The sequence below is a fragment of the Microchirus variegatus genome (assembly GCF_963457635.1).
Source record: "Microchirus variegatus genome assembly, chromosome: 17".
Classification (NCBI taxonomy): Eukaryota; Metazoa; Chordata; class Actinopteri; order Pleuronectiformes; family Soleidae; genus Microchirus; species Microchirus variegatus.
Window position 1 is genome coordinate 12,546,783 of NC_139818.1, and position 22,007 is coordinate 12,568,789.

Consider the following 22,007-nt stretch of genomic DNA (forward strand, 5'->3'; position numbering starts at 1 on the left):
AGCACAACTGCTGCACATAATTCCCCCTCAGTTGTGTTAAAATGTCTTCTGTGTGCAAAATCCATGACAGGGACCTCACAGCTGCTGCAGATCAGTGCCAGTGTCTGCCCTTTTACCTCCGAGGCTTTCTAAACTGGGCCACTTTTTTTTTTTTTTTTTGCCTCCCCCCTTTTCCATTTGAATGCTGAATTCTCAGAGGAAGTCAGGTCAACAATGAGGTAGAATTTGAAAGAGATTCAGAGATCTGAGGCTCTGGTAAACCTTTCGAGTAAGATGCAAAATTGTTATGGCTTAAAGAAGTCGGGAAGAAAGCGGTGTTGTGAGACTGTATGTTGGCCACAGCTCATGGTTACTTGTTTTTTGGCCACGACTATGGCAGTGCTGTGAGGATGGCAGTTGATCTGTCCGTTGGGAGGACTGATATATTCCAGTTACTCTGAAGGTAATATTAGAGAAGTAGTCAGAAAACTAAACATCTTGACTTCTGATCCCTGTGGACTGTTTTTTGTCAATGACTTTTTGGAAACATTAACTGGCTCTTCTTGCTCATTGGACTGTTGTACTGTTGGACTGAAAGAACGTTTTCTTTCTTACTCTGCACTGTGCCAAATCACCTGCACTACATCTGAATATACATACACATATTGCACTTTTCTTCTGTTCATAATTCACTGTAGAATAGAGCTGACTGGGATGATGACAGGTGCGTGAGCCTCCAGTCCGTTCAATAACCTTTGTGGGATGAGATGAAAAGAAAGAAAGAAAGAAAGAAAGAAAGAAAGAAAGAAAGAAAGAAAGAAAGAAAGAAAAGTGGAGGCTTCCTCTAATTGCATGTCGGCCAGAGAGAAGGAAGGTTTTTGTCAGAATAAGCTAGTGATGTGAAAAAGCCCCAGTAGAGCTCTTATAATTAGAGCCTTTCCACGCCGGCACTCCCCAGATACAACCACACTGCTGCGGAAATCAAATGAGATGATGCTTAAAATTAACCACGGTGATTACAAGTAAGTTATGGGACTGTAATGGAGTTTATTTTCCATTAGGGATGTTCAATCAAGCAAGAGTGAATGCAAATTCATAGTTTGATATTAATTAACGAGCAGCGCCATGGTGCATCAGTCATTACTGCGAACACTTTGACTTTATTAATCCCTTGTCCTTTTAATGCGGAGGCTAACACATTTACAACATGCATGAGTTGGACCATGTATTTGTTTTAATTCTGTCCAACGACGTTCGACATTTACATGGTTCTCAGAAGGTCCAGGAAGAGTCTGTGTTTTTTTTAAAAAACAGAATATAATACAGGATACAGGATGATTTTGAAAACCTCTTGTGAAACACTTTTTTTTTTTTAAGAATCACACCCATAACTATCTGTGTAACATCTCACAGCTGACACGGCATGTCAGAGCGAATCTCAAACCCTCGAGTGCTGCCTGCAGAGCTCAGAGAGAAGAGTGTGCTGGCACAGATCTGGGGAAGACTTCATAAAATATAAAAAATATTCTGCTGCAGTGAAGTTTCCCTAAAGCACAATGCTCTGTATGATTCTTAAACAGTTTCCCATGCAGCCAAACCGAACAATCAAAGACGGAGGACTTTGGGAATGGAGATGAAACCTGATGCAGGGCTACAGAACATCCACCTTTAAATTAACCTATAGTAAGATCAACACATGTTCAATTTGTGTAAACGTATAGTCTTTATTAATAACTTGACAAACCAGAGTTTATAAGAAACAAACCAGCGACACACAAAGGGCCACTATGTCCAATATTTAAAAGAATCAAATGCAGGTTAAAGTTTTGTAATGGTTTACGTAGCTGTGTTACATAAGTTAATACGTATGTACATAATAACAGTAATGACTGTAATGCAAAGATAAAACCTCTATCTGTAGCTTATTATTTTATTTTATCTTAAAAAAGTGTTTATAGTTGATGTCTTAAAGGTACAGTGTGTGAAATCTAGCAATTAATGGTTACATCCTTTCCTTTTAAGTGTGTTTGTATGGAAACTTGAGGTTCAAATTGTGTTTAGTTTGTCCACTGTGGGCCTCCGTTCGATCCATTTATAACGGATCTACAATTTCTTCCAAATGAAAAGAATTTCACCAAAATTTGACAAACTGGACCTTTATGGATTCAAGAAAAGAGGTTTTTAACAAACTCTTCCCTTGAAACGCACAGTGGATATTATAACACAAGTTGAAATGAAATTTGTAAAGAGCTGAGTAACCACCCCACCCGCCCTCAACAAAAGTAACCCATTTAAATGATCCACAGTTTTAAAATTTTAAAGTAATTTCTCTGACAGCTCTGTGAAGGAACCTGACAGAGGTCCAGACCCAGGGCTGGAGTTCTCTGCAGTCTGATCTGAGCAGAACTGATTTTTGTTTTTAATTCTCCCTCTGGTATTCCTCGAACGAACTTTAAGTTCCCAGACGTCTTTGTCTGGACCTGCGGGCTTGGAGTTGCCTCATGGGCAGTCTGATGGGCTGCTTGTTGAATCGTTCCATGATTTCTTTAATTCGTGCCAGGTTGGTGCGGCCGATGGTGAAGTCGCACCTGGTGGCGCCCATCTCGTAGCCCACTTCGCACTTCTTGCTGGTGAAGCTGTAGCCCTCGGCCCTGGCTGTAACTTTGTACTCTCCGGGATTCAGTAAGCGCCAGTAATCACCGTCAGCAGCTGGAAACACACACAGGGATATTTTACCAGTGTACTTGAGAGGCTATTATCAATTAGAGATGGTGGGGATTGAACCCGTGTCCACTTACACAGAATAATCAATGGCTGGCATTGCTCAATGCATGTGAGTAGAAGTGAATATGACAGTGGCAACATGGCGGATCGTATTAACCCTTTAACACCGAGCGTATCGCAGACGGCACGTTTGCGCAAATTGCCCAGCGGTTTGTGCTGTCGGTAAAATTCCAACCGTTTCTGAAAGCTGAGAAGTTGCACGTCAAAGACATTTTTTTTATTTTTTAAATGAAACTTTGAGTTTTTCTTAATTTCAAAGGTCCCATATTATTAATTATTAATCGTTTAAATCCTTACATTTGGGTCCTATCAGTCGGCAAAGTGTGAAAAAAGATGACACACTCATGTTTTTGTAGTCCCCTTAACTAAGTACAGGAGATAAAAGACGCAATGTTGACTTCCTCGCTCATTCGGACGTCACAAGACGCTAAATTCCTGGCATTGTTGTCGGAGCTCTGCTTTGTCTGTAAAAATCATGTGAGAATGCTGGCGAGGGCAGTGGTATCTGAAAACCGGAAGTCCGCGAAAAGTTCTATTCTTGGCTCCACAGTGCAGCACAGAGTTCTACACAAACTTCCAGTCTCAGAGGATTTATCTGTCCAGTGGATACATGTTATATATGAGGGCGATGTGCCTGCTAGAGCCTGCAAATGATCACTTTTCCAAATGCTAACTGCTGTTAGCTCCCAGTAGCCTCTGTGGCTGATTTGTGTCATTTCCTGTCCCTTAACCTTTTTTTTTTTTTTTTTAAAGAGATACTACTAAACAGAGCGTTCTTAACAGCACTGTTTTGGCAGGGTGATTGAACTGCTGTGGTGCTTCATCCTTATGGTATTTTGACCAAAGCATGTTACAGACATGTTCATTAGGACACCAGGGAACTAGGTTAACTTGGAGAAAAAAGGTATAATATGAGTCCTTAAAATTGTTAATACACCATTATGGGCATACAGCACATTGCAAGTCATGCTGGAAAAATGGACAAAAGCATTTAGTCACAGGACATTTTCTGGCCCTTTTGTGGTTAAAATAATTTGCAAATGACAAACCAATTAAGTCTTGGTTCCTGCCGGCAACCAACTCTTTAGGTTTCCCAATCAAATTCCAAATGTGCCAACCGGTTAAAAATCTGGATCAGGAATCAGAACCGTGCCGAGTGTTGCAACACAACATAGTGACACACAATAAATGACGATATGAACTAAAAATGTTTTTACAATACGATATAACAAATTATTTTGTGATAGATCCTAAAATAAAAAAATAAAAAACACTCAACAGTGTACCTGCTGCATATGATGAGCTACTGATAGCACAGGTTAAAGTCACAGATTTAAATTAAAGTTTAACTTCACTTCACACAAAACGTGTAATTAATCTGATATATATATAAAAAAAGACATTGGCTAATTGACAAGAGCTTATCTTTAATAGATCTCCTAAAACTTTTAATAGATTTAGTTGTTTTTTCTTTGTAGGAGAATCGTGAAAAATAATGGGACAGCACTATGTGGCTCTGTTCATAAAGTTAATTAAAAAACAAATGTATTTCCATTAGCAGATTTAATTACGGGCATCACAATGAGTACTTTCTCTTTTTACCTATGAAGGGCAAAGCACACATTAAAAGCGTAAAACAGCAGCAATATAAACGTCCTAAAACCCCTTAATTTAAATCCCCCAAAAACCCGAAAATAAAAATTCTAGAGTTCTTAGTGTTCTACCTTTGAAAAAGTACACACTCTTTATTCCTACTGAGAGGTTTAAAAATAGCTCTGCATTGTCATGTTGTATTTCCTTGGTCTCGCCGAGCTGAACACGAATGGCTCGTGGTGTATTTTCAGCCCATGACTCACTCATAAGAACAACAGTGTTGTTTCCTTCCAGTCAACCAAACGCCCACCTGACACGTTTGAACGAACACTGAGGCAAATTAGATGTGACAGCAGGTCTGTCCGTGCAGCTGAGCTACAGTCGATCCCAGCGCTTGCATTACGGACATCTGCGCTCACATTACTCACAAGCAGATGACAGAAGGGCAATCTAATTGTTTCCTGAAATGCGATATATATTTATAAAATGCTAATGAGCTAATGTCTTTTCTGTCGTCTAAACATCCTATATGGAAGTTCATCCGAGGCTCCGCAACCTGTCCTGCCTTTTCAGACTGCAGTCGATGTATGCTGATGAAAGGATGATTATATACTTTCTTCTTATAAATGGATCATCAGCTCCAAAAAATAATACAAATCTGAAAACTTTTTTCTACAAATACAACGTTTGTAAGATGAGATGTTTCAGTTTCAGTAATTATGACTAATGTCATTCTGGACATTCAATTTCACGCTCTAAGTACAAAACCGCTCTGGCTCATCTGGGGTTTTTTTTTTTTAGGCATCAGCAGAGATTTCTTGTCGGATGTAAAATCAATAGTCAAATTCAAAGCAGAAGACTTGATGACACTCGATATGTCTTTGAATTAAGTCAGACACACGGAAAATGCTTTATTTATCCTTCACAGAGTGGTTCAGAGGAAGCCAAGTGTCATGATGTAACTTCGGCTGCTTTGATTGTAATCTCTGAGCTTGTATCCACACACACAGGCAATTTAGCACGGTAGCTCACTGGCAAAGCAAGTTGTCTTTCAGCTGGAAGGTTTGTGGGATTGATTCCTGTCTCGCTGGTCTACATGTTGATGTGTCCTTGGGCAAAACACTTCATCCCAAGTTGTAACTGGGTCTGATGGAAAGTGTGATTGGATGGGTGTAGTGTAAGCCTTTAAAGGTGAAGTAAGTAGTTTATAGTGCCATCTAGAGGAGAGGCTGAAATTTACAACAAAGAACTGCTCCTCTGCTCACCCCCTCCCTTCCCTGAGCGCTACAGTATCCGCAGCCGGTCAAATGTCGTCCTCGTTGTCTTTCTCCGTGTCAGCAGATGAGGTTCGTGAGGCGAGGGAGAGGGCGAGCTACCGCGGCCGTAGCAGACGAAGCAGAGAGAGAGGAGGCGGGACTTCCTCTACAAGTAAAGCGACGCTTGATTTGTTCTCTCGCGTTTGTCCTTACAGGCTCCGGTAGAAACATGGCGTCGTGGCAATGCAGTAGCGGCCGGCGACCATGTTATTTTACATGACTTTTTGAAACACTACCAAAATGAAACACAAACTATTATACAGCGACTAGACAATGCAGGAGCACATAATATGTATAAAAAGGGGGATTTTGGGTTATATAAACCCATAAATACTACACAGTGTCCCTTTAAGGCCCTGGTATACCAAAGTGCGCATCGCATTGTGTGTCGCATATCGCGGACCCTGGTATACTCCCACGTCAAGGTCCTGTAGTAACTCACTTCACCCAACGCGCACCATGTGCGTAAGTATACCAGGGACAAAATTGAGTGCTCATCAAGATGAGAAGTACATACAGATCATTTACCATGTCAGTGATTACGTCAGATGAACAATTACTACCTGGAAATATATGAACCGAAATCACGTGTGATGTGATATATTTACCTGTACGAATATCGTGGCTGATGCCCTCCACAGAGATGGTAGCGTTGGCTATTCCACGACCTTGCAGGTCCCTCACCACACCTTTGATCCCGCGATGCACCTGCACACGAAAAGCATGACCTGTGCAGCCATGTGTGAATCCTGCCCTAAGTTTACCCCATTAAGAGCTACTGCATAATTTAACATAATATATATATATATATATATATTACACAAAGTGATGGCATGTTGTATAATTTGCGATGCATAATGTATGATCTGCAGTTTAACAGCATAGTAAAACATGTTCCTCCTCATCAAGCATCAATATTTAAATAAAAGCTGCCAGCCTGGGGTCGTATCCTCTGAAGCACACATCACAAGATTAAATAAAACATAATAGGACGTCTGTCACAGCTCAAAATCTGAAAGAGAAGCTGAGAATGCAGCCATGAAGCTGAACGACTTCTGGAACTCTCAGTATTCTATAATGCACCGTTTAGTTGTGTTATATCATACAGGTAATTAAGTCTTTTTTTTAATCAATGTGATACTGTTTCAATCTTAGGCTATTTAAAAATGGATAAAGTAGGGCCAAAAAAGCAGTGAGTCACCATGTTTAAGACAAACTCTGTTTGAATGGAAGTCTATGGGAAAATTAGCCTAATTCTCCTTTGATTTATAAGTGAACATTTTCACTTTCACTTCTAATGATAAAGTCCTCTTGATATGAATATGATGTCAATTTTGTAAATGATGTCTTAAGTGGAGACAAATGTGTCCACTTTAAGTTTATGGTTTTAATCGCTGGCTTAATGGTGGCTTGTCGTACTTTGGGAAGAAAGAAGGTAACAAGGGTAATGATCATTTCTGAAGCACTTGTATAAAGTGGGAAAAATATGACGAATGTTGCCTTTAACTCATGATCACTTAAATGTTGACCTGTACAAGACACTTTTGTCAAACATTTCATAGATGTAATGATTCCCATAGTGTGCAGAAAAATAAATGTTTGTTAAATAATGTTTTTCTGGCTGTCATCCATGTCCTTTAGAGGATCCAATGGTTTCCTATTTGCTTTTTCAGAAACACTAACCATTTGACCTTTACATCTTTTTAGGTGTTAAACCATTTAAATACTTCTCATCATGTTTGGAGTATGTGATCAACACATTAACTCCAGAGGAATAGACCACAGGAACCAGACGTAACTCCAGACTAATGAAAAAATGACTTGTCTGCTTGTGTATTTGCTTGCGTTGCGGGGGCCGCTTTCGCCTCTGTACCTGCTCCATGAAGACCAGAAGAGACTCGCGATTGTTCTCCCACTCCTCAGGCAGCTCACTCTCATGAGGGAATTTGTCACAGCCCACGTACATCGACAATTCAAAGCAGTTGGTGTGCAGAAAGCTGAAATCATTCATACCTGCCGAGACAGAGAAGAACTCGTACAGCAAAGGCCAGCATCAACTCAAATCAGCACTCTGCTTGGTTCAATGTGCAGATGTGGGTGTTTAAACAAAGAGCTCAGAGCGATTCCTGCAAGACACAGTGTTATATATAAGTGTGATAGCTATGGACACTAACTGCCAGCTGCTGTATGCCAGGACGCCCCATTGATGGTGCCGTCCTCTTTGGCGAAGTCCTCTGTGTGGCACACACGTCGACTGGCGTCAGTCATCAGGCGGTGGGTGGATGCGTAAGAGAAGGCCAGCCAGCGGAAGACGTGGTCATCCGGGGTGGGCGTCTGCTCCCTGCTCACTCCCTGGGAGCGAGTTTTGTCATAGGGGAAGGTCACCACCAGCTCTCCTCCCTGGAGGTTACCGCCCAGCACAAAGGGTATCTTCTCCATCCACGCTATCAGTGCCCTCGTCTCCAAGGCAACCTACAGGGGGAGAGGGGAGGGTGATGCTGTTCATCCACTCATCTCAGTTGCATCATTGCCGAATGAACTCCCTCACAGTGACAACAATTTCACTGCAATGTGCACACGAGGGAGAGGGATTGAGCATCAAAGGTTGTACCACCGCGTCTATGCTCGAAGCCAATTCCACTATTCCGTTTGTATTTCTGTCTTACAATCTGGAAATTCATCTGCTGACGGGGCTCAGATAATTAAACCAGCCTCACGATCACTAAGCAGTGAGCTGTTCAGTGAGGCAGGTGTGGACAGTTTTCACAGCTTCATGAGCACAGACGGGGGATCCCAGCTCTGCAAGCAGCAGCAGCAACAACAACAGCAGCAGCTATTCTGGAGGCTCTATGTGACTCACTCAGGGCTCTCGGTAACGTCAAAACACTCGTGAGGAGGAGCTTTAAATAGATCACTGGGGATATTTCAGCTCACAGCCTCTTCGTCACAAATGGCAAATGCGCCCACTTCTCCCAAAAATAGATTGCACATGGCTTTTTTTTCCATGCCCTTTTTAGCAAGCGGATGTGCTCTGCTCTGAGATTTGTCTCTTAAACTGGAAGAGGCAGCGGACATGGACAGGGACGCAGAATCCAAACATTTGAACTGAATTGTACTCAAACTTTCAGACTCACTGAAGCATTTGAGGACAGGTACCACTCCGGGATGGGCACGTAGTGGTTGAACACTTTGCGTGGGATCCATTTCTTGGCCTCGGCTTCCCACAGTATGGAGTTGAGATCGGGGAAGTTATGATGTATGTCTATTCCATCGCTGCTCCATCGACCCAGAGACCAACCACTCAGCTCCGAACCCTGGATAAAATATAATTAACATTTCCATACAAAATTGCTTTGTGACAATGTTCAATATTCATTATGGTTTTATACACAGGGTTCGTGAAAGTCAACTCAAGTCTGACCCTCTTATATTACACATAGTCATTTGTATGATCAGCAACAAACAAACATGATAATTTGAGAACTATCTCTTTAACAATGATGTACACGGGAATAAGTTGTATGCTGCACCATTAAGGCCACATTATACTTCTCCGACTGTGTAATGCGTTATCCGACTGCGTAACCATGGAGACCCCTCGAGCCTTCATACTTCTCCGTCGTGGTGACGGATACGCACTGCCATTTCCCGCCCGATCAGTAGGGGTCACTATGCAAGGCTGTTGTGCTTTTGGCTACCGTGAGAAATGGTGAGAAATTAGCCATTTAGTGTCTAAACATGTGGTGGTTGGATTAAAATATGACGTATTTATAGTTTGGCAGCGATGCTGTCAGCGGTGATCAGCTCCGCCTCTGCAGACTCGATACGCACTGTGACCGGCACAGAGCAGCATTAGCTCGGCCTGTCTTGAGGACCAATCGCAGCCCTTGCCGTCTCTGTTGTCCCTTGACGGAGTGACGGACACTTAAAAAAATGTTTGTGCAGCCAGAGACGATGCAGAGGCTCTCTGTCGACGCAGAGCACTTTATGCAGGAGTATAAATTGGGCTTTACTGTCACAGTGCATGTTCAGATTAGGTCAGCAAATGTCATGAAAGCATGGACTGTGTAAAGGGTGAGCACTGACCAAGCTCTGTCCAAACATATTGATAGTGCTTTAACTACAATAAATCAACATTGCAAGGTAGATTTATACATTTATTTACTATTTTTACTCCTCCCTGCCAGAAAAAAAAACAGCATTTATGCTGGTCTATGCTGGTTTTGGGTCAGGGTTAGTGTGCACCTGCACCGCACGTGTTCTCATCAGCAGAGGAGCTGCCAAACAGATACGGTGACATTTTCACCAGAGGCCTGCGCCTGATACGAGGTCACTAATGGCAGACCTACCACTTCAAAGGCCCTCTCGTACCCATCGGGGTTGACAGATGGCAACAGGTGGATTCTGGTCTCTTCCACCAGGTGACGAATGCGCTGGTTGCCAGACAGATACTCCAGGCACATGAACTGCATCAGCAGGAGAAGCAGCTCTCGTCCCAACACCTCATTACCATGGGAACCTGCTGTGTAACGAAACTCGGGTTCACCTGTTCGATTAGTTTGTTTTTCGGAAAGGGAAGGAGACGGGAAGAAAATTAGGATTCACACTGTGCAAAGTGTGATGTGTGTGACATTGTTTTCATTGCAGAACAATCACGTCCCGTCACTTCAAGAACTTACCAACTTCATGTTCTCCGGGATTGTCAGAGATCTCGATAGCATACAGCTTGAGGCCAGTTTGGCTCTTTCCTATGTTATAGATCCGGGTGACGTTGGGGCACATTTCATTTACCACCTTCATGAGCTGCGGAGGGTAAATCATGAAGCATCAGCTTTTAAACTGGACGGTTTAACTAAGACAGCTGAACATAAGTCTTCACATCACTAGTATGGTCCAGTATGAAAGAGAAGTGTTCAGAATAAAGGAAAGTTGGAATCAACCACCATGTACTACACTCTTAGAAATAAAAGTGCTCAGTAGAACCATATAAGGTTCTTCGGCTTGTCTTCATAGGATAACCCAATTTAGCTCCAGGTGTAGAACCTTTTTATAAAGGTTCCACCTGGAACCCTTTTGGAGGGTTCCACCAAGAACCCTTTTAAAACCCTTTATTCAGGAAATAGTTTTTCAAAACCAAATGGTTCCAGGTAGAACTTGTAGAAAGTAAAAGTAAATATACTGTGGAAGAGGCTGGTGTTAATTGATGTTGTTCAACTGCAAAATAATAATAATACCATAATCTATTCATTGTCTTGTGCCACATTTTCATAGGTTTTGAGTTTTCTTACACTGCTACTTTGAATGCTGGGAATTTGAATCCTCAAATAGTACCATATTATCGCCATTGTTATTGGTGATTTCAAAAATAGCGTCACGCGTGCTGAGACAAAGGCTTTGTTTAATATCAGTCTGGCAAGTGAGGATGGGGGGGGGGGCTCATGTGCTGCAGTCTAGGTAATTACCGAGACAGGCTTGTAGAGAAGATGATTAAAAATAGCGCGACTATCATTTGCTCATATGTGCATGAGCGAAGACGCAGAGACACAGGAGGGAGACTAACAAGCTGTTGAGCGCAGAGCAACTGCATTAATGGCAGAAATCTGTGTTTACTCGCACTCCCAGCTGCTGCGGGAAGCTATTAACCAGACAGGAGTGATGGGCTTTTAATTAAGTCTGTGTGGAATCTTGACTCTTCTAACCAAGCGCACAAACATTAGATTTGTTCATTTGACAAAAGATTGCTCGCAGTTCAATAAGGCTCGACGCTCCCTGGATAAATGTACCAGAAGTGTATTTAGAGTCAATGTTGAACATGCTGTCTACAAGCCTTTTACCATACAATTCCACTACCTTTTTAGAAAAGGGCATTCTTGTAAGCCCTTTTTAATTAGATTATTCCTTATTCTATATGATTCGGTTTGCTCTGCATTCTGTTGTACTTAAATTTTACATAAACCATTTAAATAGTGTAATATGTTATATTCTTATGTATGTAACAACAACAACAAATATTATTTTGGGCAATTATTTAAATTATTCTCCTCTTTCTATTCTATTCCTGGAAATGTCAAGGTTAGGTAATATGCCATCTTTAATAAAGTGGGAAATATTTCTACTTCATAATGCTGTTCAAAAGTCCAAGCACAGGCAATATCAGTATTCCCGAGGCTATTTCATTATAATCAGTGGAGATCTATGAAAAGCACAATCCTTGAGAGAAATCTTTCTCATTCCCCTCATGGGGCATGTCCTTTATTTGAAAAGCCGCGATGGGCTTTTTCCACTCTAAGGTCCCAGCACAGCACTATTTAAACTGCTGTGGACACAAGAAAGATATGGTACCTGGTGCCTGCGAGGAGAAAGGAAATGTCAGGGGTGAAAAAGGCTTTAGAAGAGGAGTTTTAAAAATACTCTCTGCGCTTTCTTTGTGAAGGCCTATTGAGGCTGGACACCCCGCTTGACACGCATTAGCCTCGCTGGTAACAAAAAAAACCGGGTGCGTTTAATTCACTTTGATAATGCTGGGGTTAGCGTTTTAAACTGTCACGGCAGAAAGAAACACCGCTGTGTCGCAATGAGCTATATGGGGCGAGATTTTAATTGGAGCAAAGTCTCACAGTGGGCCAGAGCAGCAGGTTAGGACACCAGCTGTCGGCTGTTTGGCACAGGTTTTTTTCGGCAGCACTCGTACACTCACTTGGTCACACTGCACACGGTGACAAATACAGCTGTCCACCTTATTATTATAAGAGGTGCAGGCTGAGCTCTGTTGTTTCCTTGTCAGCAACACTCACCTGTCTCATCTCTTTGTAGCTGTGGTGTCTGAAGTCCAAGTCATCTGACGTTATGACTTCATTGCGTCTGCGGTAGTAATTATTTGGATCTGCGCAGAAAGCAAAAATGCTTAGAGTTATTAATAATCAGGAGCGAAATAAGGCAGATGAAGTCAATTACTAGACTTTACATGCCGTGCAGGTCTCACTCAACAGCAGTGTTGTAATAACAAAGAACACATACTTTGTTACTGTACTTAAAGGTGCATTATGTAATAAATCTAAAGCATAAAATCCTCCTATAATGTCACAGAGACTCAGGAATAATGTTCATATACCATACTGAACTCATGCGGACAGCAAATCATGTTTATGTTTTGAAATCGTGTTTTGGCATGTGGCGCCACCTACCACCGTCTACCAATCATTGCAGTCAGTAAAGTCTCAGCTGCCAAGCAACCACGGGTTGCCAGTTACGTCTGAGCTACAATATCGCAATAGTGAGAGAACGAAACCTAAAAGACCTCTGTATTTTGAATTTGAGTGCAGTAACCGTTTTTGGCCACATTCTTACATATGGCGCCTTTAAGTACAAAGTTCACGTGTCTGTATTTTACTTGGTTATTTATGTTTCTAGCAACCTTTGCTTTTCCTCCACTACATTTCCTCTTAACTATCTTTGTTACTCGTTACTACCAAATAAAATCAGAAGAAGAAGAGTTGCTAATGGTCTGTATTTATATAGAGCTTTTCTCGTCCTGATGAGCTGCTTAACTGTTAACAGTTTTTCACACGCTTCAACATTAGCCTAGAATTTAACCCATAACCTTCCAGTCGAAAGACAACTCGCTCTACCACTGAGCCGCCATGGCCCAATACTTATTTCTTACTTTTTTTAATACTTTTACCTCGAAAACTTAAATACGTTTTATATCAGAAAATTACTTTTGATACTTAAGTACAGCAAATAACATATACTTTAGGACTTTTTTAACATAAGTTATGTTATAAAAAAGTGACTTCAACTTCGACCAAAGTCATATTCTGGTAACATACTTTGGTACTTTGGCCCATCTAGAGCGACTGTATAGTATAATAATTTTACGTTGTTATAGAGCTTAATTCTAATTATAGTTCCCATGATGACGGTAACACATTTAAACCAAACCCATGAGCCTTCCCCAACCCTAACCAATTCATTTTAAAACCACTTTGATTTTTATTTTGTCACATTAAACACGTTTTTCATATAATCAAATACATTAAGAAGTAATGGCCCTTTCAGATTGTGACCTTGTGTTGATTTGTGAGCAAAGTTCTGGCACTGTGTTCAACTAAAAGCTCTTTTCATTCTTTCATTCATTCAGCTGGAATTCTTCATGTGTCTGCTTTGTCCATACAAACCGGTCACCTGGCAGAGGGCAGCCAAGGATCTCCACTCTCATACAGATGTTTCCACTGTTAAACCAAGAGCGAGGGTTCACTCGGATGTACCGGGCGACCACCGGTGCTGGGAAGATGTTCCGGACTGGGATCTCCTTCTCCCTGTTGGCGCTGAAGATCTACTGAGGCAAACACAGTCAGCCAAACAGTGAAAACAAACAGGACTGTTAAACCCATTTGTCTGAAGCTGTTTTATTTCATTTCTTAGTTTATGTCTTATGGCAGTTTAAATCAAACTGATGCAAGCTGGAAGCATGGAGGTTTCCAACCACCGTGTCGGGTCTCCTGTACCCAGCGGATCGTGAAATCAAATGGCTGGCTCACATGTACCCAGTGATGGCGTCTCTAGTGCGGTGTCAAGTGTTGCTGCACTGCATTGTGGGTCTGTTGCCTCACATTCTGTGCGTCAGAGGTTGATATGCGAGCCAATCAAAGTTTGTTCTTGCCATTGCCATGTGTATGTGGCAGTTGGGAGGATTCGTACAAAATTGTTGTTCTTGTGGACGACCATAATCAGTTGTATTTGTATAATGCCCTTGGCTAAACGTAGCCTTGAATGCTAATTGTAATTGAATGTGTCTCTAAAAATCTTTCAAACTTGGTATGATATGTATGTTAAAGATATATATAATATACTGTATTAACATAATAGATATACATATAGCAGATATTGGAGTGAGCACAGGACAAATTCAATCTTCATAATTCGATCGACATAACCCAGATATAAATAAATATCCATGCACCTGTCAAGAGTCATTACACTATGATTCCATTAGGAGTTTATTTTAGGTAATCTCTGCTTCAAAGGTGGAGCAGCAAGTTTGTAACCGAGACTGCTAGATTGCTGTAGGAGCCTTATCTCCCACATTGATGACATCAACCAGCCAAGGGAGTCTACAGTTACGCCGAAATCTCATTTGTGAGGACGTGAACAGCAGTCGGCAGCAGCGAAGATGAGATTTTCCTCCAAAAAAACAACAACAAATTAACCTAATCAGAGCTGTACTATGTTCATTGGTGATATCGTTACATTTACATCCGTAATCAGTTGGTGTGTGTTGTTTTTGAGGTAGAACTCTGCTTGGTTTATATGCAGTTATTGGCTTCATGTGCCGAAGAAGAATGGAGACGCAAATCAGACAAATAGCCAGGATGAGGTTCCCATCTGTTTGAGAATTAGTGGTATTTGCTAATGTTCCCACTCAGCTCATTAAGCGTTGGAACCGAGCAGGACTCCACAGCTTTCACTGTAATTGCTCTAAAGACGGAATTAAATTTGTCCGTCTGCATCCGTTCAGTCAGTGCGGGAAACACAAAACAACACTGCTTATGAAGCGTTTCACGCAGAGGAAAACGATGATATTGCTCAATCTCGAACACTTCACGTTGAGATCAGCAGTGTGCAGATGTTGTCTGTCACAGGATATTAGATTCTAAATGTCATGGTTGTTACTCACCAAGTCTCCTGAGCCGTTCTTCAGTGTTATCCAGGTGTGACTGTCGTTGCTCACCATGACCTTGTACGAGGTCACCCAGTCACTTCTGTCAGCATTAGAAGAAAAGCAATGGGGTGAGTGAAAGGAAAGAACTCTCTTGTCAAGCTGAATTCACTGCAGATGGAGAACCGGGGTGATACAGAGTTAGAGTTGATTTAAAAATAGTAAAATTGGAAAAGAGGCAACTTATCACTTTAAACTGAGGTTTGTCACAGATTACTTTGTTTTCTAACTTCGGTCCAGTGTTGATTTTGAAACTTTAGTCTGATAATCAGACTGAGCTGCCATTTTTAATCAAGTCTCATTCAAGATTTTGGGAAATACACTCTCTTATCTTCATTTTTCATCAACATTGAAAACATCTTAACGTCTATTCAAATCGTACAGCATTTTTGTTTTTTTTAAAAGATGAAGGCTTGAAGTGCAAAACAAAAATCCAGATGGATTTCAAAGAGTAAAAAAAAAAAAATCACCCATTTTGGTTGCGCTTTAGCCCGTTTATAACAAATACTTTGAGCTTTACATCACAGTTAAACCTTTTTCAATCCATATTGTTGTGTTTTAGTAATTCTAATCTTCTGTCCTTGCCTTTCCATGTGTCCATCACTTCTCCTGTTTAACCAAACACCAAGGTTTCAGGAACTTAAATCTGCCTTAAAGGTGCATTATGTAATAAATCTAAAGCAACTGGCTATAAAACCCTCTTAATATATACAACAACAGTACAGCCAAAATATTTGCATTAAAAAAAATATTTTGCAGACCGGCATGTGGCGCCACCTACCGCCGTCTACCAATCACTGCAGTGAGTAGAGTCTCAGCTGACGAGCAAACACGGGTTGCCAGTTACGTCTGAGCTACAACGGCGGAGAAAACGAAACCTCAAAAGACCTCGGTATTTTGAACTTGAGCGTAGTGACCGTTGTTGGCCTAATTCTTACATATGGCGCCTTTAACTTCAACCAAAGTTACATTATTGGTATGAGACAACACAGTTCTGACCTACAAACATATACAAAAATATTTTTTAGGGTTTTAGAAACATAGAGAATTATATACCGCTAATGACATAACTGAGTAACCATAGCATAGCATGTTTAACAGATCAATCCAGGTAATAATCAGAACATCTTATGAATAGTTACCATTACTATAGTCAGTAGAACTAGCATTGCTAAGTGGTATTTCAAAAATGTAAAATCCCCTTGCAACAATAGTTTCACAACAACAACAACAACAACAGCTGGTGCAGACTTGGTGTTTGCTGCTTTGAATTACAAAGTCTACAAGATACCTTAAAAAAAATAAATAAATGGAAACACGCTGCTGCATTCCTCCATTCACGACCTACACGTTTGGTTTGTAAAATGATTATAGCAAACCCAGCACAGAGGTGAAACTTCACAGCAGGACAATTTGTTTTTGTGTTTTTTTTACACGTCTCTGTAAAAAGAGTTAACCAATAACTTATCGTCCCATGTGCCACACAGAGCTCTCCCCTCAGTGTGCAGCATGTAGGCTGGCAGGGACTCCCATCGTCCTGGATAAAGACATCAGAGCTAAGCCGGTGCAGCCTGGTAAGAATTCCCAGTTCTGCTAATTAAAGCACTGTTAGAGAAAGAAGCCCATGAGTTGGCAGCAACAGACAGCTACATGCCCTACAGATCTAATTGTGGAGAAACCCTGTCTCAGGAATCAGTGTCTTCTATGCCCTCAGAACGTGCTGGCCTTGTGGGGGGAAATCACAAAACCCAGCCTGATAAAGTGTCTCCCCGTGCTCTCCAACTATGCTGCAGTTTCCTGACGTCCGCGCCACCCTTCCCAATTAAGAAGAACAGAGGCCAAAAGTTGTCAAATATTATTGCGGAGCAAAGTCAGAGGAGGGGAAAATGTGAACAGAATAGGTTGTTGGCTTTCTTGGTGAATAGAGAAGCAGATTAAAAGATGACACATTCTAATGGTAAAATAATGTTGTTGTTTTTTCCAATTTTACCTTTCTACACTTTCTACAATCACTTAATTCAGTGAACTGTAACCTGCTGGCTGCATAGTAATCTACAACATATCATATGGTGGTGGAAGAAGCCTTTCGAAGTGATTTTTTTTATCAGATTTAATTGCAGGGTTGAGAAGTAATTCATTCACTGCCTCATTTTGATTTCGAAACGCAATCACATCTTTGGCCAGTTGGATTAAACAACTCTTAAAGGATTGCAGATTGTAGGAAATAGAGAACTCCTCGGTTCACTGCTGTCTTTCCCAGTGGCCTTTGTATTCCAGAAGGAATGTCATCCCTCTTTGTTTGTGTACTAATCTTCAACTTCAAAACATAAAAAAAAAAATGCTTCAGTTTGACCAAAGGGTCTTGACGAAAGTGCAGTTAAAAGGCACACACTATTTTTTTTAATTTTAAAAGTATTATATATGTCCTAAATGTTACAGACTGGACCTTTACGCTGTACCTACAGTATAAAATATTTCCATAGTTCAAATATTTGATGGGCATAAATACATTTGTGAACAGTCCAGGCCCCCGCGACCCTCTGGTGGAGGAAAAAGCGGTAGATAATGGATGGATGGATGGATAAATACAATTGTGAAGATAACTTAATTTATGGAGCTGTTCTCAATCAAAATACTACGTCAATAATTTTAGGTTTAGGTCCATAGTTCTCAAACTGTGGTATGTGTACCACCAGTGGCACGCAAGTTACCTCTAGTGGTACTTCTAATTTCACTATACCAGTGTGTGAAGTATATGTGAGGAAGAGGAGGATAAATAATACATGAATACATAACCCTTTAATGTGCCTCCTGTGAATAGTCCATAGCTGTCTTTGCTCGACCTATTTTATACCACTGTATTTTAAAGGCGCCATATGTAAGAATGTGGCCAAAAACAGTCACTACACTCAAATTCAAAATACAGAGGTCGTTTAGGTTTCGTTTTTTCTCCGCCATTGTAGCTCCGACGTAACTGGCAACCCATGGTTGCTCGGCAGCTGAGACTCTATTGACTGCAATGATTGGTAGATGGCGGTAGGTGGCGCCACATCATGCCAAAACATAAACATATTTTTTTCAATGTGAATATTTTGTCTGTACTGTTGTTGTTGGTGAGTTCAGTTTGTTATATGAACATTATTCCTGAGTCTCTGTGACATATTAGGAGGATTTTATGGCCAGTTGCTTTAGATTTATTACATAATGCACCATTAACATGAGCGATAATCATAATAGTAAAGCTCAAGCTTATTTTCTCAGGTGGTACTTGAAAGGTGAAAGTTTTGATATCCACTGGTTTAGTCCACTACAATCACACTTATGTTGTAAAATTGGGTCACAGGTGTTTGCCATGTTCAAAAGTGGATTCCAGTATAAAAACAAAGCTCTATAGATGACCTTTGTTGCTGTGGTTACAAAAATGAAAATGCAATTAAATCAAGAAAAGGTCATCATTACATGTTGGCCGTGTAACAACAGCTGTCCTTCTTAATTCATAATTACCACAGTCTCTTTGATAATAATGGGTCAAAATAAGCTCCCTCTCTTTTATCTTTTGTAGTTTACAAACTAAAACAGTCAATAATTGGACGGAATGATTCTTCACTCATGTGACTTGTTGTAAATCATTGGTGCTGGATGTTAATAATCTTTTACAATACAATACAAACAGTATTAACAGTGGCGTACAGACTGAAGAGACAGGAATGTGTAGGCGGTTTCCAAGTTTAGAATAAAAATGTGTGTAGCCAATGTGAAAAAGCGGATAAAATCAGACATTTTAAAAATAATCCCTGAGTGTCATATCTCCATTTTGCCTTCATATGAGTGTAATAAAAAAGCTTAGAATTGAGCAAAAAAAAAAAAAAAAAAAATTCAAGTGTTATTTCAACAATGCTGTGACCTTTTAAGAGAGATGAAAGAATGAGACTGAGTTCCAAATCAATACACCCTTAATCCCACAGTGAGGGGATCAGAAAAGTCTTGTGAAAAGGGCAAACACCCATGAAGGTTCCAACGCTACTTAGACGACATCGGAGAGCTCGTGTTGTTTATGATTGTAGAGGTAAAAGGTGAAAAGAAAATCCAAGTTTCTTTCGGAGATTTTGGAACAATGATAGCCGCCTGGGATGCTTTTAGTTTCCATATAACATAGTCATTGTAAAACTCTTCTGTTATTCAGCGTGATTCAATGTTGCTTTGATCGAGACTGACTTCATCTGAAATTGGATGGATGGCCGTGACATTTTGTACAGACAGTCACGGCCCCTGAAAATGGAAACATCTAACCTGACACGACCGACCGCTGTTCTGAGTATGTCACTAATGAAAACGACAGCCGCCCAGTCCATTTCTGTGAAAATAGTTCAGTTTTTCCTTTACAAATGTAAGTCACCTGTAAACATTTAACCCTTAGAACACGGAGCTTTTTTGGCTGCTTTTTTCCATGTTAAAAAATACAGTATACATATCCTTTTTTTTAAAGCACAACCTAGACAATCTGATCAAAAATAAATGGTAATTTTCACCAAATATATAAACACACCTGAGCAAAAAGTACTGAAACCTTTTAAAGTTGGATTTAATTTGGAAATACGTAGCTAAATCTTGTGTACTCGGCAAAGTTATTGCGACTTTTATATCGCTATTAAAAAAAGTGAGGATATGATATAAAAGGAACCATAACTTTAACTCATCAGCACATTAGAATGAATATGTATATATGTATTTATGTTATCTATTATAATACACGCACCCAGGATGTCCATATAAGGCGTTGTGTATTATTCCCACAGCAATTTACCAAGGGTTAAAGGGACTAAAAATATTGCCCTATTTGCTCTGCCCCACCTCGGCTACATGGGAAGACGATGTCTTCATGAAACTTTGAAAACATTAAAAAAGAAAAAAAGAAAAAAAGGACTTCTTATTTATACTTTTTCATAAACAAAACAAACATATGTTTGCCCATGACCAAGACAGACATCACTACAATTTAATGCAGCTTGGGAAAACCTGTCCCCCACATTTAGCCTTTCAAGTTCGCTCGAGCAAGAAAGAAAAAAATCCCCATTCTCGCTGTGCGACCATCTGCAACTCTCCGTGCATGTCTGCGTGGTTCCTACTCACGACCAGAGGGAGCTCCTGCCTTGTGTGATGACCCCCGTGAACTTGGTCAGCCTCCTGGCGTCCACTTCGAACCACTGCAGTGGGTCATTTCTCCCTGCACACCAGGCCCCGTCATAGAGGTCATCCTCATAAAGGCCTGCCTGCGGGTCAGAAACAGGCATGTGGAGCACAATTTTATTCCAGATGTACATGCTGACTCTCTCTCTCTCACACACAGACGCACACACCGCCTATGCATGGTGCAACACACTGACTGATAGGGCCTTAAAGCCTAATGTACACTATTGAACTCTAACAAGCAAAGCAGCAAAGATAAGAATCATCTCAGATGGATAAATGTGTCTCCTCTGCCTCGATGAAGACATTACTTAAATCTGTAGTACATAGCTTTTAAAGGTGCATTATGTAATAAATCTAAAGCAACTGGCCATAAAATCCTCTTAATATGTCACAGAGACTCAGGAATAATGTCACATATCACATCACATACTGAACTCACCAACAACAACAGTACAGCCAAACTATTAGCATTAAAAAAAATATTTTGCAGACTGCAAATCATGTTTATGTTTTGAAATCATGTTTTGGCACGTGGCGCCACCTACCGCCGTCTACCAATCATTGCAGTCAGTAGAGTCTCAGCTGCCGAGCAACCGCGGGTTGCCAGTTACGTCAAAAAGTGTAACCTAAAAGACCTCTGTATTTTGAATTTGAATGTAGTAACCGTTTTTGGCCACATTCTTACATATGGCACCTTTAAATATAAACAAAAGACGTAGATCATTTAAATTGAAACCACTGTTTCAGTCTCATGTAAAAGTATCAGTAATTATCATGAACACAGGCCACATCTGTATATCTAAATCCAAGCCTTCTTGGATTTTAGTTTTAGTGCACGCTTTAGTGAAAATGTTAAACTTACAATATTACGTTAAATCCATAAATCCTATGCTAGATCCACTGACATTGTTGGCTCTGAGCAAGCTGTGCTAACGGCATCACACAGTCTGTATGCTGACAGACGTTAGCGTCGTTCACCCTCCTCACCCGAACTTAAACACTGCGACGATACGACGGCCTCTTTATCCTAAGTGTCAAGTCTCTTTGAACTGCACGTCTCCTATTATTCCTCATTATTCCACAGAGTCATTTTCAAAATCGCCACATAAAAGAACAGAACACATCAGCGTTTACTTATTACCACCTCAAAGAAAAAAATTAAATAAAGGTGCATTATGTGGATTAAAATTGAAACTGGGATGGAATAGTTATCTATATTAATATTTAAAGTAATTCTTATGCATGTGTTGGGTATAAGGGTCTGTCCCAAAGAAGAAGGCCCTGGTATACTTCTGCGCACAGCGCGTGACTCTGAGCCGCTAGAACCAGACATATCCGATGGAGCTGTGTCATTGTTCGGCTTGATTCTGGTGTCGGACGTCTCTTTCTATGACGACGCTCTGACCAATCAGTGGCCAGCAGTCTGA

At 40.7% G+C, this 22,007-nt stretch overlaps 2 protein-coding genes across 2 annotated transcripts in view; one reads left to right on the plus strand and one right to left on the minus strand.

Annotated features, from left to right (window-relative positions):
• Nucleotides 1–14,563, plus strand: part of LOC310938962 (G-protein coupled receptor 26-like) — a gene marked incomplete at its 5' end in the record, with an annotated part of 29,418 nt that extends 14,855 nt beyond the window's left edge. The window contains one exon of the mRNA XM_083903616.1: nucleotides 13,813–14,563. The remainder of the gene's footprint in view (nucleotides 1–13,812) is intronic.
• The window catches only part of cpxm2 (carboxypeptidase X (M14 family), member 2), a 30,641-nt gene continuing 10,362 nt past the window's right edge, over nucleotides 1,729–22,007 (minus strand). The window contains exons 4-14 of the mRNA XM_083904113.1: nucleotides 20,521–20,660; nucleotides 15,349–15,433; nucleotides 13,857–14,007; nucleotides 12,467–12,555; nucleotides 10,352–10,475; nucleotides 10,022–10,218; nucleotides 8,807–8,986; nucleotides 7,847–8,144; nucleotides 7,546–7,685; nucleotides 6,281–6,380; nucleotides 1,729–2,688 (exon numbers count right to left, since the gene is read on the minus strand). Of these exons, the coding sequence (XP_083760239.1) occupies nucleotides 2,432–2,688; nucleotides 6,281–6,380; nucleotides 7,546–7,685; nucleotides 7,847–8,144; nucleotides 8,807–8,986; nucleotides 10,022–10,218; nucleotides 10,352–10,475; nucleotides 12,467–12,555; nucleotides 13,857–14,007; nucleotides 15,349–15,433; nucleotides 20,521–20,660 (1,761 nt within the window). The 3' untranslated portion in view covers nucleotides 1,729–2,431. The remainder of the gene's footprint in view (nucleotides 2,689–6,280; nucleotides 6,381–7,545; nucleotides 7,686–7,846; nucleotides 8,145–8,806; nucleotides 8,987–10,021; nucleotides 10,219–10,351; nucleotides 10,476–12,466; nucleotides 12,556–13,856; nucleotides 14,008–15,348; nucleotides 15,434–20,520; nucleotides 20,661–22,007) is intronic.